The sequence below is a fragment of the Dasypus novemcinctus genome, chromosome 23 (assembly GCF_030445035.2).
Source record: "Dasypus novemcinctus isolate mDasNov1 chromosome 23, mDasNov1.1.hap2, whole genome shotgun sequence".
Taxonomy (NCBI): Eukaryota; Metazoa; Chordata; class Mammalia; order Cingulata; family Dasypodidae; genus Dasypus; species Dasypus novemcinctus.
Window position 1 is genome coordinate 70,247,868 of NC_080695.1, and position 13,475 is coordinate 70,261,342.

A 13,475-nucleotide genomic window follows, 5' to 3' on the forward strand; every position below is an offset into this window, starting at 1 on the left:
GTCTCACTCCTGTCCTTGTTTCTTCCCAGCTGTTGCCCTCCTCAGTCCTGAGAGAATAGCCACCTTCCTTTCCACACCAACCTAGGCAAGTTGCTTCTGCCGTATGTCCCATCCTGGTTTTTTTTGTGAGGCACAACTCCAGAATATATGGCCAATGTAGTTTCCAAACCATTTCCTTAAGTCTACTGTGCTGCTGTGAGAAGGCAGCTCCTGACTCCCGTCAGACCATTGATCAATAGAAAGGCCTCTGTTGTGAACATGATGCAGTGGACCAAAGGGAGACAATGAGAGAATTTAGGAATAGTGGAATAAGGCCCCCTGAACTGACCTCCCAGGATCTAAGACAAGAAGTAAGTTTTTCTTCCCTGCCATCTATAGTCTTGTGGGCTCCTGAGCTTTCCCATTAGTTTTACATCAGTTCAGTTGTGCATCTAAAGGAGCAAAGACAGGTAGAAGGAAAAGGAAACTATTCTTAAGCTTTAGATTAGCCACCTCCCTCAACTGCCCTCCTCTGGGCATGCTCAGTCTTTTAGGCTAGGCTAGGTTATGCTGCAGAAATAAATACCACCAGAAAGTCAGTGATTTAACACAACGATAGTTTATTTCTTGTTCCCCCAAAATCCTTTACAGGTCTGGGGAACTCTGCAGTGCAGCTGCCCTCCATGTGGGGTTCAGCATTCTGACTACTTTGGCCTTGTGCTCCTCTCTTTATGTGCTTCCATAGTTGGGGTAGAACACTTTAGTCCTGCACTAGCAAATAAATACTTCAGTCCAGAAGTGACACTTTTGCTCACAACTTATTACCCCAAACTATCTCATGTTCCTAACTGCAAGGTGTAGGGAAGCATAAACATTCATCCTTTTACTGTTCACTAGCACTCAAGTTCCATGAGGGTGTGCATTTTGGTCTCTCTTGTTCACTGCTGTATCCTCAAGTGTTTAGGATAGAGCCTGGAATACAGTAGGCCCTCATTAAACTGAATGAATGAGTATAGTCCTGGGAGAAGAGACAAGAGTCCCAGGGCTCTAAGGCTGAGAGGGTATTGTTTAAGAGCTATGTGGCCCAGAGCTGCAGAGCTGGCTGTGCTCAAGAGATATACTTGGTGTAGTTCAACTTTAGGAATAAAATAGAAGCCCTGTTGAAACCTCCAGACCAATCCTATTGAACAGGGGCTGGTATCTTAAGGTTTAGAATACATCATAGAAAAGGAAAGAATTAATGTGAGCAACCTGTATAGTAACCAATCAGGCAGAATATTGTACAGTGTAACTAAGAATGATACTTCTAATCATAGCTCAGATGGCTCTCCTGATTGACTGCATAAAGCAATGATATCAAGAACCAAACCAGGGAAGTGGACTTGGCCCAGTGGTTAAGGCGTCCGTCTACCACATGGGAGGTCCGCGGTTCAAACCCCGGGCCTCCTTGACCTGTGTGGAGCTGGCCCACACACAGCGCTAATGCGCGCAAGGAGTGTTGTGGCACGCAGGGGCGTCCCCCGCATAGGGGAGCCCCACGCACAAGGAGTGCACCCCGTAAGGAGAGCCGCCCAGTGCCAAAGCTCAGCCTGCCCAGGAATGGCACTGCGCACATGGAGAACTGACGCAAGATGACGCAACAACATCCCGTGCCACTGACAACAGAAGCGGACAAAGAACACATAGCAAATGGACACAGAGAACAGACAACTGGGGGGGGGGGGGGGCGGGCGGGAAGGGGAGAGAAATAAATAAAATAAATCTTTAAAAAAAAACAAAAAGCCTACCTATCAGGCATGAAGGAAAAAAATTAAAATAAAAAAAAAAGAATCAAATCAACTTAGCATAACCACCACCACAAGCACTGAGTTTGTAAATGAAGCTGCTATGGCCATTTGTTTCTTTAATGTAGGGCAGCCCCACACATCATGAGGGGAAAGAGAAAGAAATGCTTATTGACTGAGCATAGACTATGGTTCAGGCCCTGTGTGAGGTGCTTTTTTACATCAGTTCATCTAGCCCCAGAACACAGAGATGTTATGTTTGTTTTATAAAGAAAACAGTGATTCAATGATCAAGAAACAAATGTTTTATAAACCAGAAATAAATACAATACAATGTCGTCTAGGCTGGTTTTGCAGGTATAACAAATTAGTTCTGCTAATCCTCCCTTCAGGCCTTTCTAATAAAGATAAGTGACAGCCAACAGAAGGAATGTCACCCTCTAAGCTGGGATCTTCAGCAAGTCACTGTACCTTTTGAATCTTAACTTTCTTATCTAATAAATAGAGACTTGGAAGAGCTGATTTCTTAAACCCCTTTCTTAGGACTCTATCTCAAAACTCTAGCAAGAACACACCTAAGTCACTGTCGTAGATAAAAAGGTTGAGTTATAAGAAAATCTACAAGCCTATACAAACTCTCATCATTCCATCAAATTGATCACCTAAGGCTGCCATACTAGAGAGAACAGAGGTCAGCAGACCCTGCCCACTTAAGAGCTGACAATGTAAGACAAAAAACACAAATGTGTACTCACTCATCCTTGCCCAACACTCAGTATCAGTCCCCAATCTTTTCTTTCAGAAATCCTGTCTCTTGCTGACTGGATTCCCAGGTCTCCATGCAAAAGACCCCCAGGGGCCTGCCTGCAGCACACACACACCAGTTCCCATAAAAACTTTTGATCCAAATTAAAGCCAAATTAAAAAGCAACCAAACAAAAATTGACAAGAAGTTGATTCTGAACTCCCATTAATCTTTTTTTCAGGCCTTGGGCAAATGCTAATTTTTATGGCTGTCTTTTCCTATTAATATTGTGAGGTAAGGAAATAGTCTAGTTTTTTTTAATTGCAGAAATTCTTCTTTACATCTAATATATACTCCATGGCTACAAATTCCAATTCGTTTCCATTTGCTCTCATTAGAGATGTTTGCCCCTTTCCAAACACCACCAGTAAGAGGCATAAGATAGTGCATTATTAGTTCACCTGATTCCCTGATAGTGAAGTAAATATGATCTCATCACAATAAAAATTGTGCTAAAAAGATTCCAGAGCTAAAGGTGCTATAAAGTTCAAGCAGGAACTCAAGATGTTCAACTTTGACAAAACGGGTCAATGGCAAGAGAAAGAAATAAAGTCTGATTGAGTTCTTATAAAATCTTACTTTAGAATACATTTCTGCCCCATGCGACTTTTAAAATTTGTAAGCCTGCCACTCTGAAAATAATGATATGCAATTAACCATGCAAATTATTACTTTTTTTTTGACTCGGAAGACCATGCTACAAATGTTTCTATGACATGTTTAAGAGTGACTAGGAAGATCACCACAAAATCAACAATTTACCTCAGAGACCACAAAAGACTACTGACTAATTCATGGTTGCCACCTGCTATTTGAAACTGAATTGCTCGTTTCCAGTTACAGTCCCAAAACATTCAGAATATTCTTAGGACACCTCTCTTGCAAAGGGAATTCCCTGACTGTTGGAAGCACAAGCAATAACTACAGTTTCTCACTCCAGCACAGTCCATTTAGATTTCTTCTGTAAAATAAGTTTGTACCCCCAAATTTTCCACTAGTGACAAATCCCTATAATTGTTGCTTCATTTCTTCTTCATTCATCACTTTTAAAGTTGAGCTCCATCTGGTGAATTCCTTTAGACTAAAGACTTGCACTCACCCATGGAGTTTCTGATGTCTAAGAAGACTTGACCGCCTGCTAAAGTTCCTCTTGCATATGCTACAGGTGTAAGGCTGCTCACCTGTGTGGGTTCTTCGGTGTTTAATAAGGTGGGAGTTCTGACTGAATTTTTTTCCACATTCAAGACATGTAAAGGGCTTCTCTCCTGTGTGAGTTCTTTGGTGTGTGTGTAGATTTGTGTTTTGGCTGAAGCTTTTCCCACACCATGAGCATTTATATGGTTTTATTCCTTGGTGTGTTGTTAAGTGCTTATTAAGGTCTGAACTCCATCTAAACCGCTTATCACACTGTTGACATTTATAGGGTTTCTCTTCAGTGTGTATTCTCTGGTGCTTAATGAGATCAGAGCTCACTCTGAAGCTTTTCCCACATTCCTGACACTTAAAAGGCTTCTCTTTTGAATGCTCTTTCTTGTGAAGAACCATAAGTTTCAACAGCTCTTGTTTCCAGGTTGAAAGTTTCTTTCTTTTCTTCAATGGAAAATCTCGATGCCGTTTCCCCAACCTATGCATATCACAGTGATTTTCTTTGCCAGTTGTTTTCTGGCGACCTTTCGTTCTGGCCTTTTTTGATAGTATGTCTCTTGGTACATGTGGTTCTAAGACAGAAAGAGATGCAGACCGATGATTTCCAGTGTCATTTTTTAGCTTTAACCCTGTTGGGATAAACATAAATATCAGCCATCTGTATCCCAGAGCAAGAAAACCACACCAATGGAGAGAAAATTCAGTGATGTTTGATATAAAAAACAAAAAACAAAACAAAAAAAAACCACAAAATAAAACAGAAGATCAGAATCTTAAAATGCTAAGTCCCTGCTAAGTTCCTATCAAGAAGTACTGCTCTTCCCATGGTGTACACTTACCCATAAGAGACTCTCTAGGATTGTCCTTCAACCCCAGGGGTCCTTGGATCCATGGCTCTTCCCCTTGCTCTAGACAGGAGATCACTTTAGGTTTGGGGAGCACAAATAATGCTGTGAGAAGAAAAAGCCAAGGTCATTAACTGGTAACTTAACAGTCAATTGGTCCACTAATTCTGGACTATTTGTGGGTAGATATGCAAAGTGGGGGCTAGGAAATAAACCTAAGATGACAGATGAAAAGGACAGGAAATGGGAATCCAGAGCACATTTCTTCCTGTTTTGCCACTAAGTATATCCTGTTTTCAACCAAGGGGGAATAAAACTCTAGAGGTTGCAGGGAACATAGGCTGGTTCCATTAACTTTTGAGGAGGACACGACCTAGATAACCAGTGGAGCTAAATGGAAGGTCAGTAGGTTGGATATCATATGTATAAATGATTTCTGAAATAATTATGTATTTTTTAATTTAGCATGTAAGCACCAGGCACTGGAGTAGGAGAAACTATAGCTGACTAGTTCTCATCCAAGTTGGTGGGATAGACTAGAATTACTTGGTGTACTTTCTCAAAATACAGTTTGACAGGTGGTGAGAAGTATTCCATTACTGAGTCATTCAATAAATATGTACTGTGTGACTACTGTGTGCTAGGCACTGCTCTATGGGGAGAGGATATAGCAGTGAATAAGACGAAGTCCCATTTTCTAATGGAACTTACGTTCAGGGAAGGGTGGGAACCAGATATTAAATAAGTAATTAAATAATAACACAATGTCCAGAAATGAGAAATGATTTGAGGAAAGCTAAGGAAGGGTAAAAGGGCATTTTAGGATTCTCTTCCCCTGAAGCTATTTTAGATAAGTTTGTAGTGCAAGGTCTTTTTGGTAAAGTGATACTTGAGCAGAAACCTAAAAATGAGTTTTGTCATGTGGTGGAATAGTGTGTTAGAGGAAAGGGGAAGGTAGAAATGAGCTTGACAAATGAAAGAAAGAGCAAGAAGGCTAGCATGGCTAAAGAGGACTGTGACAATTTGAAGTTCTTTTATGAATCCCAAAAAGAGAAAGATTATGTTTTTGAATGAAAACATTCCTGTGAGTGTGAGACCTTTTTGATTGGACTACATCAGTAAGGTGTGACTCAAGTTGAGTCTCTGCCCTTTCGTTGGGTCTAATATAAACCAAGACACAGAAAAGAAGCTGCCATATTATATTGATCACGCCATGTGAGAGGACTGCAGAAAAACAAAGAAGCCCTGAGTGGCTGAGAAAGGTCCAGGAATCTGGAACCAGCAGATAACAGAGGCACTAAGAGGCCCCCGAGGGCCTGGGCGCATGGAACAGCCCATAGTGAGGAAACAAGCCCTACCATATTCCTGATTGCCATTTGGCAGGATTCCAGGATCATCAGTAGCTTACCCTGGTGAGAAAGCATCTCTGATGGTGCTTTGATTTGAATATTTCACAGCCTCAAAAGTTTTACCCTAATAAATTTCCCATTTTAAAAGCCAACACATTTCTGGTATTTTGCATCAGCAGCCCTGTGGCAAACTCAGATAGAAATTGGTACCGGGAAACGGACTTGGCCCAGTGGTTAGGGCGTCCGTCTACCACATGGGAGGTCTGCGGTTCAAACCCTGGGCCTCCTTGACCTGTGTGGAGCTGGCCCATGCGCAGTGCTGATGCGCGGAAGGAGTCCCGCGCCACGTAGGGGTATCCCCGCGTAGGAGAGCCCCACGCGCGAGGAGTGCACCCATAAGGAGAGCCGCCCAGCGCGAAAGAGGGTGCAGCCTGCCCAGGAATGGCGCCGCCCACACTTCCCATGCCGCTGACAACAACAGAAGCGGACAAAGAAACAAGACACAGCAAATAGACACAGAGAACAGACACAGACAACCGGGGGGGGGGGGGGGATTGAATAAATAAATAAATCTTTAAAAAAAAAAAAAGAAATTGGTACCAGAAGAGTGGGATTCGTTCAGCTTGCAATTACCAAAAATGTTGGAATGGCTTTATAATTGGGTAAGGAGTATTTTTTGGAGGAAATGTGAAATGCTTGATAGAAAAGACCTAGATTGCTTTGAAGAGACTGTTGGTAGGAATAGGGACCCTAAAGTTATTTCCAATAAGGCCTTAGAATAAAATGATGAAACTATTATTGGAAACTGGAGGAATGAAGACCCTTGTTTTAAAGGGGCAGAGAACTTGGAGAACTAAGACAACAACTGAGCAAGGGCAAGAGTGGCAGGAAGTAAGGTCAAAGAGGTAAGGAGGGGTCAGACTGTGGGAGGTAAGGAATTTGCATTTTATTCTGAATGTGATGAGAATTCACCAGAGTTTTGAAGGAGGAGAGTGTCACAATCTGATTAGTTTTTCAAAAATATCGGTCTGGGGGGAATGGATGTGGCTCAAGCAGTTGAGTGCCCACCTCCCACATGGGAGGTCCCAGGTTTGGTTACTGGTGCCTCCTGAAAACAACAAGCAAAACAAATGAAAAAACCAACTCAGGGAAGCCAATGTGGCTCAGTGGTTAAGTGCTGGCTTCCCACATATGAACTCCCAGGTTCATTCCTGAGTACCTCAAAAGAAACAACAACAAAAAAACCCAGTCTGGCTGCTTTGGGGAAAACAGCACTAGAAGAGCAAGAGTGGAGTCAGGGACACCACTTAAAAATCTACTGAAGCAGACTTGGTTAGAATTGACAGAGGCTTACAGAAGGATGGTAACAGTGGAAGAGGCAAAGACACTGCTGGATCAAGATATACCTGGAAGGCAGATCTAAGAGGACATGTAATGGATTGGTCAAGAGGTATGATGGCAAGATCAAAGTAAAGGATGACTGATTGCAAGTTTTTTTGCCTGAGCAACTGGTAAATGGTGATGCCCTTTACTGAGACAAGAAAGATGTGGAAAGAGCAGGGTTTTTTCTTTTTTGGGGGAGGGGAAGGGAAAGGAGGGAGGATTGTCAAGAAGTCTATTTAGGATAAAGACTGAACATGAGGGAGCCAAGGTGGCTCAGTGGTTGAGTGCCAGCATCCCACATATGAGGTCCTGGGTTCAGTCCCTGGCCCCCAGGCCCCAGTAGCAAAAAGAAATTGGACTAAATAATTTGGGAAGCGGATGTGGCTGAGGTGACTGGGCTTCCACCTACCACATGGGAGGTCCCAGGTTCGGTTGCCAGTGCCTCCTGGAGAGGATGAGCAAGATAGCAAGCTAACACAATGGGCAGGCACCACAAGCTGATGCAACAAGATAATGTAACAAGGAGACACAAAGAGAAAAGACAATGAGAGACATAACGAAGCAGGGAGCTGAGGTGACTCAAGCAATTGAGCACTTCTGTCTGACATGGGAGGTCCCGGGTTCAGTTCCCCGTGCCTTCTAAAGAGAAGACGAGAGCACACACAGCAAATGACACAGAGAGCAGACAGTGAGTGCAAACAATGAGGGAGGGAATAAATAAATAAAATAAATCTTAAAAAAAAAAGAGGAAGATTGAACATGTGTCTTTGGAAGAAGCTCTCCAGGTGATCTGAATGCAGTTTCCTCTCCCACACACCATCTAGTTGAGAACCAACCAACCACTGGAACAATGGGATTCTCACAAGGCTGTATCCTCAGTAAACAAAGGACACTACAGATTACTCAACCATTACCCAAACGGAATGGAGTAACTTTACCTAGAGAGATGACATTGTCATAGTTTTCCTGCATTACATCATGGTAGAGGATCTTCTGAGTGGGCTCCAACAACTCCCATTCTTCCTGGGAAAAGTACATGGCCACCTCTTCAAATGCCAACAAGCTCTAAAGAAGAGAATGGGCTTCAGCTCAATATTTGCTACTACAGAACCAGTCCTTCCACCCGGCCTCCTCTGAACTGTATGGCAGGGCAGGCACTGAAGTGATTAACAGTACATAATTTAAAAAAAAAAAAAAAAAAGAATAGGAGCCAAAGCCTCTGTCAACAGCCTGGGAGGTTCCCAATTCCCACTTAGCCAAGTCTACATGCTTGCAGAATACCCGGTATCACCATGCCTCAGGGCACCAGTCAGGCAGTGCAGGTTTGGGGCAACAGGTAAAGACATGGACTAGGTCACACTCAGGCAGCCCTAGACAGCTGGAAGTACAGCTCACCTGGGACTCAGGCAAGACAAGCTCAGATGCCACTGTCCAATCTTTGGTGCTTGTCTGCCCAGGAAGGGCCAGATTCTGTTGAGCAGGCACAGCTGTGGGTAGAAAAGAGCCACAGGACATTTCTTTCTTCTATTTAAGAGCTCACTTATATATTCTAAAATATAGAGGATCCCAATTCTTTCAGGAGAGACAGGACACTTTTATGACTGTGCATGTATGGACCCCAAAGTTGCTTCCTCGTTGTAAGACCAGCCTGTGGTACCAGTTCCCAATTGACTATTTCCTTTGATTTCATAAAAGAAATTAAAGCAAATCTGCTGTTATTTCCCACTCATAAAATAAACTGTTCTCTGAGTTGGGGAAGACTTTAAGGTACTTGAAAATGAAGTACTCAAGGACTCCAATGTACAATGGATGTAGTTTTCAGTCTTCTATTGTTTTTCCTGGCACATAATTCTGCCCACATTCTGCCCCTGACAGCCCATTTCTAATCTAAAATCCTCCTGAATCTTATGAGGATGAGATAGTTCCAACTCTCCCTGCTCCATCTCTTCTCCTCCTTTCCACTTTTTCTAAGGAACAGATTTCACAATGTTACAAAGATTCTGTGGTTTGAATATTTCTGCATCCTAAATCAACCTCCACCTTCACCCACTCTTGGCCTATTTTATTGTCACCTGGGAAGGGGGGTTGGGGACACACATCAAATTTGCTAATATGGCTGTTTTTGCAGATCCACAGGCTATCTTTACTCACAAGATTCTAGCTGAACAAATTATCACAGTTCCCAGGAGAAGGAAATTATTCATGAAGCTCCTTACCCCTTTCATATACAAGTTCAGTTTCTTTTCGAGTATTCTCATCCAGCTGTTCTTGCAGACCCTGGTTTATACTCCAAAGTTCTTCAACCTGGGACATGTCTACTTGTTGGGGCACTGGTGCCATCAGCTTGAAGCCTGAGACCTCTGCTTCTTCTCCCAAGATCACGGTCTCTTCTCCCAGCTCATGGACTGCAACCTAGAAATAATCCCCATCCTTGTTACCACAGAACTTACTTTTGATTTAGAGGTGGTAGTAGAGGGAGAAGCAAATGTAGGACCCAGATTTAGGAAGTGTGTGAGATGTTTAGTAGTGATAAAAAATACTTAAAAGATATAGGGTCATCAATTTTCCACTCAAGAACCTAACACTAATCTGGGAAAACTAGGATAAATGGGAAAAAAAGCTGTGGCAACTGCCAGCCCTCCAACAAAGCACCTCTTGCCCCTCTGCCCACAGCCCAGCTCAGGATACTAGCAGGTTGGGGCAGCCCATCTCTTCCGTGCCTTGACAGGCTTTTCTTTACTTGGATCCCTGTCTTGGTGGTTTCCTGTCTTCTAGTTTTCTCTAAAATTAAGGAATTACATAAAAAGCTTTCCTGCCAACCAGCTTCTCCAATCCTCCCACGTCAGTGAAGGTTTTCACAGGGAATGTGGGATGGAATGGATGAAGAGTCTGGTTCCAATCAACCTCCAAATGACTTGGTTCTAATATGAGATCAAACCACCAAATATATGCCATTTTGTATTCTTCACGGTGGGACCGAGGCTTGGAGATGTGCTGCCACCTGCCCAAGAGCACATCGTGGGTCACCACTCACCAACAGAGTCAAGGACTAACCACTATAAGAGGGCAGTGGAAGTTCCTGTCTCTGGGCCCCAAAATGTGCTTCCTGATATGGAGGAAACTACTACTCAGCATCTTTCTCTCTGCTATTCTGTTGGGACTTTTCTTCTTTTCAAATCTTTATTTCCCTATTTTCTACTTTTCCTCTTTGCAGTCTTCCCTTAGTTTTTTTATTTCTCCTCTTTGCTATCCTTGCAGTCTTTGGTTCTCCAAGTGTTCTCCCTTTTCTGGATCTCTACACACCCTTATTGCCTTTCATTTCTGTCTCTACGAAATTAAGTTCTGTCTCCTTGCCCAAGCCAAAGTAGGCCCATCACCCTCAATACATCATTGCCCTAAAGCGGGCAAATAGCAATTCTGGTTACCTAAGTCAGGGAAGGCTCTGCCACAAGCACCAAAACTTGTGGACCATTATTTTGGGCCTGTGGCTTCAGATCCTGCCTTGGCTGTCCTGAATGAACAACAGAATAACCCAATCCATTTCATTTCTTAATTAACTGCCCCCCTATTCCCAACAAATTCACTTTTATCCTATTTCATTGTATATGTCAAGAATCTTTCTTCTCACCCCATTCCTTGTTTGAGCAGATTTCCTCTGCAAGTGTTCTACCAGGGCCACAGCCTCCGCAATGCTCTGTGGACAGTGCTTCTGCATCTGGATCTGAGTCTCCCTGGGCAAAATGGTCAGGAATTGTTCTAGCACCAGCAGTTCCAAGATCTCCTTTTTTGAGCTGACCTCTGGCCTTAGCCACTGATGGCATAATTCCTTAAGCTGACTTACAGCCTCAAGAGGTCCAGCTGCTTCATGATAGTGGAAGCCCCGGAAGTGCCGACGACAGCTCTCAGGACTGAGACTGTCTGTTTGTAGGGCAGATTTCTTATTGTGACTAGAGTCCTCTGACACAGACTCCTTGGTCTCCCACAGAGCCCTGACTTGAGGGCTCAAGTATGCAGCCACCTTCAGGTCTGTAATCATTCTGCCCTAGGAGTAGGTTTACTCATATGTGCAATACCCTCCTGGTAGCACCTTTGACAAGTGAGGCCCTGTCTGGTCTGGTACAAAATCAGTAAGACCTTTCTAAGGGCACCGAGGGCAGAAAAGAAAAGTACACGTCAATAAGAAAGCCATGTGACTTACTTCTAGTTACTTATTATCAGAGAAAAATGAACAGAAAAGGTTCTATCTCCCTTTCCCTTTAAAAATCAACTGCCAAGTATTAGGAAACTTGTGTTGATAGATATTTCAGGACCGAAGTTTCTCTCCTTTCCTTTGTTACACAAGAAAAGCACAGTGAAGATAAATGCCAATCTGTAACTTTGCCTTTTTCAAAAAACAGTTCAGAAAAGGCTGGGGTGCAAAAATTGGCACCCATTGGTTAAAAGGAGTTTTGGGATTATCCAAAGACTTAATTTGTGAACTTCCTATTTCATCTTCCCAACACCATAGGAAAATTAAGAAGAAATAAGATTAGGAGGAAATTCCGAGTTTCTCTTCAATTTTAACAGATTATCATAATCTTCTGTCATTAGTCAGGTGAGGAAACAACTTCTACAACTCTTCATCCTCTTGTGATGATGGAAATATTCTCTTTGTGAATCATTTGACATTCTCCTGTCCATTGAATGAACAGCTGGCAGAAGAGCTGAAACAGTGAAACCAGAATAGAAAGAAATTAGAGAAAAAGTAGCCTTCTCAGGAAGTGTTCCCCAACTAAGCAATTAAAGGTTGCATCATTCTTTGGCACTTCTTTTGTAAGATTTAGAAAGGGCACTGTGCAGAAGATTTACACCTGTATTTTCTTTTTCTTTACCTGAATCTGGGAAATAAAAGCTACAGTTGGCCTTTGTTTACAAGATTTCCAAATGTAAGGTGGTTAAAAAAAGAGAAAAGGGAGTTGGTGAAACAATCAGCTTCTTCAGAGAGAATGACACTTAGGCTGACTTTTCATTTCCTTGAGGGTAATTTAAGCCTCTTAGCATCGGGAGCCCCACTTTCCCTTAAGTGACCCAGGAAAAATGATACCGAAATTTTGTGCAGGATACCACCGGTATTCAAAGAAACGGCTGACTCCTTGCTGCCCACCGCGGCTCAGGAGGCAAAGGGACACTTGCTGTTTCTGCACCTGACGCTGTTATCTCCGAAGGTGAACTGACCAAGTAAATACGTGGCACCATCGGCCAGCGGAGGAAACGTCAGCCTAACTGGGCACGTTCTCTGGGAGTAGCGACAGACATTACTGCCCGTCCCGGCCTCGGATTCGCTTCAGCCTCTGGTGGGACGTCAAGCGTGTCCGCCAGCACTGCGCACGTGGGCAGTCTACTGCGTTTCAACCGCCGCCGCGGGTTAGATTTGCGAAAAGCGGCTTCCGGAGCTCGACGGCGGCCCCCGCCCGGGCCCAGAAACGACGAGGCTGCCGCCTCCAGAAAATGGCTGCCTCTCCTCCACCCCCAGCCCGTCACGCAGCGGCCCCAAAGCCGCGGCCGGCGTTCCTCTGGGAGGTGTGGAGCCGGTTCCAAAGGGAAAGCCGCTTCCTGGTTACCTCCGGACAAGCTCGGCTTCCGTGGTGGCCGCTTCCCTCTTTCTCGGGCTCAAACGCCAGGTCGCCGTCTGCCCGCCTGCCGCTCTGAGGAGCGAAGCTCTCCGCCTGCGCCACTCGGAGGCGGGGACGGCGAGCGAGGCCTCGAAGGCCGGGAAACTCGGGGCCTTGCAAGACCAGGCGTCCAGACCACCCCAACACGGTACGCCGTTCCGTGCCAACCGGAAGCGGAAGTGACGCGCCCCCGGGCTTCGCGCAGCCGCGCCGGGCCGAGCCCAGCCCGGCGGCTGTGGCGACTCAGCTTCCTGGGCCGGCGGTCGTGTGCGGCTCCTTCCTGCTCCCGGGGGGCCGGTCGCCCAGCCTGGCTGGGCCGTGGAGGCAGTTAGAAGGTTATCGCCACGAGCCCGCAGGCCCGCCGGAGCCCACAGGAGCCCTGGAGCGGCTCGTCGCGTGGGTGCCGCGGGCTCGGGCCCCGCTCTGCGAGGTGCGGCGCGTCCGGTCGCTCCTGCGTCGCTTTCGGGCGCCCGGCGTCGATCGCACCGGGAGCCTCGCCCGGTAAGGGTCGCCGCCCCACTGCGCGCCCTGCT

The 13,475-nt window shown here is 44.9% G+C and overlaps 2 protein-coding genes across 5 annotated transcripts in view; one reads left to right on the forward strand and one right to left on the reverse strand.

Annotated features, from left to right (window-relative positions):
• Positions 1-582: 582 nt before the first annotated feature.
• ZNF75A (zinc finger protein 75A) lies at positions 583-13,135 on the reverse strand. Of its 2 annotated transcripts, none has more exons than XM_004475851.5 (7): positions 12,892-13,135; positions 10,920-11,994; positions 9,508-9,703; positions 8,687-8,778; positions 8,230-8,356; positions 4,554-4,664; positions 583-4,286 (listed from the first exon to the last, which is right to left on the reverse strand). In XM_004475851.5, exons 2-7 carry the CDS (start codon positions 11,325-11,327, stop codon positions 3,664-3,666), a joined length of 1,557 nt encoding a protein of 518 aa, XP_004475908.1. In that variant the 5' UTR covers positions 11,328-11,994; positions 12,892-13,135; the 3' UTR covers positions 583-3,663. The 2 variants fall into 2 exon arrangements, with proteins under 2 accessions (XP_004475908.1, XP_004475907.1); XM_004475850.5 differs by having other exon boundaries at positions 583-4,343; positions 12,892-13,134.
• MEFV (MEFV innate immunity regulator, pyrin) overlaps positions 13,130-13,475 on the forward strand; it is a 59,355-nt gene continuing 59,009 nt past the window's right edge. The window contains exon 1 of one of the 3 annotated variants that reach the window (XM_071211426.1): positions 13,130-13,443. The gene's annotated coding sequence lies outside the window, so the exon portion shown is untranslated. The remainder of the gene's footprint in view (positions 13,444-13,475) is intronic. The other 2 variants (XR_011647236.1, XR_011647235.1) reach the window with 2 other exon arrangements.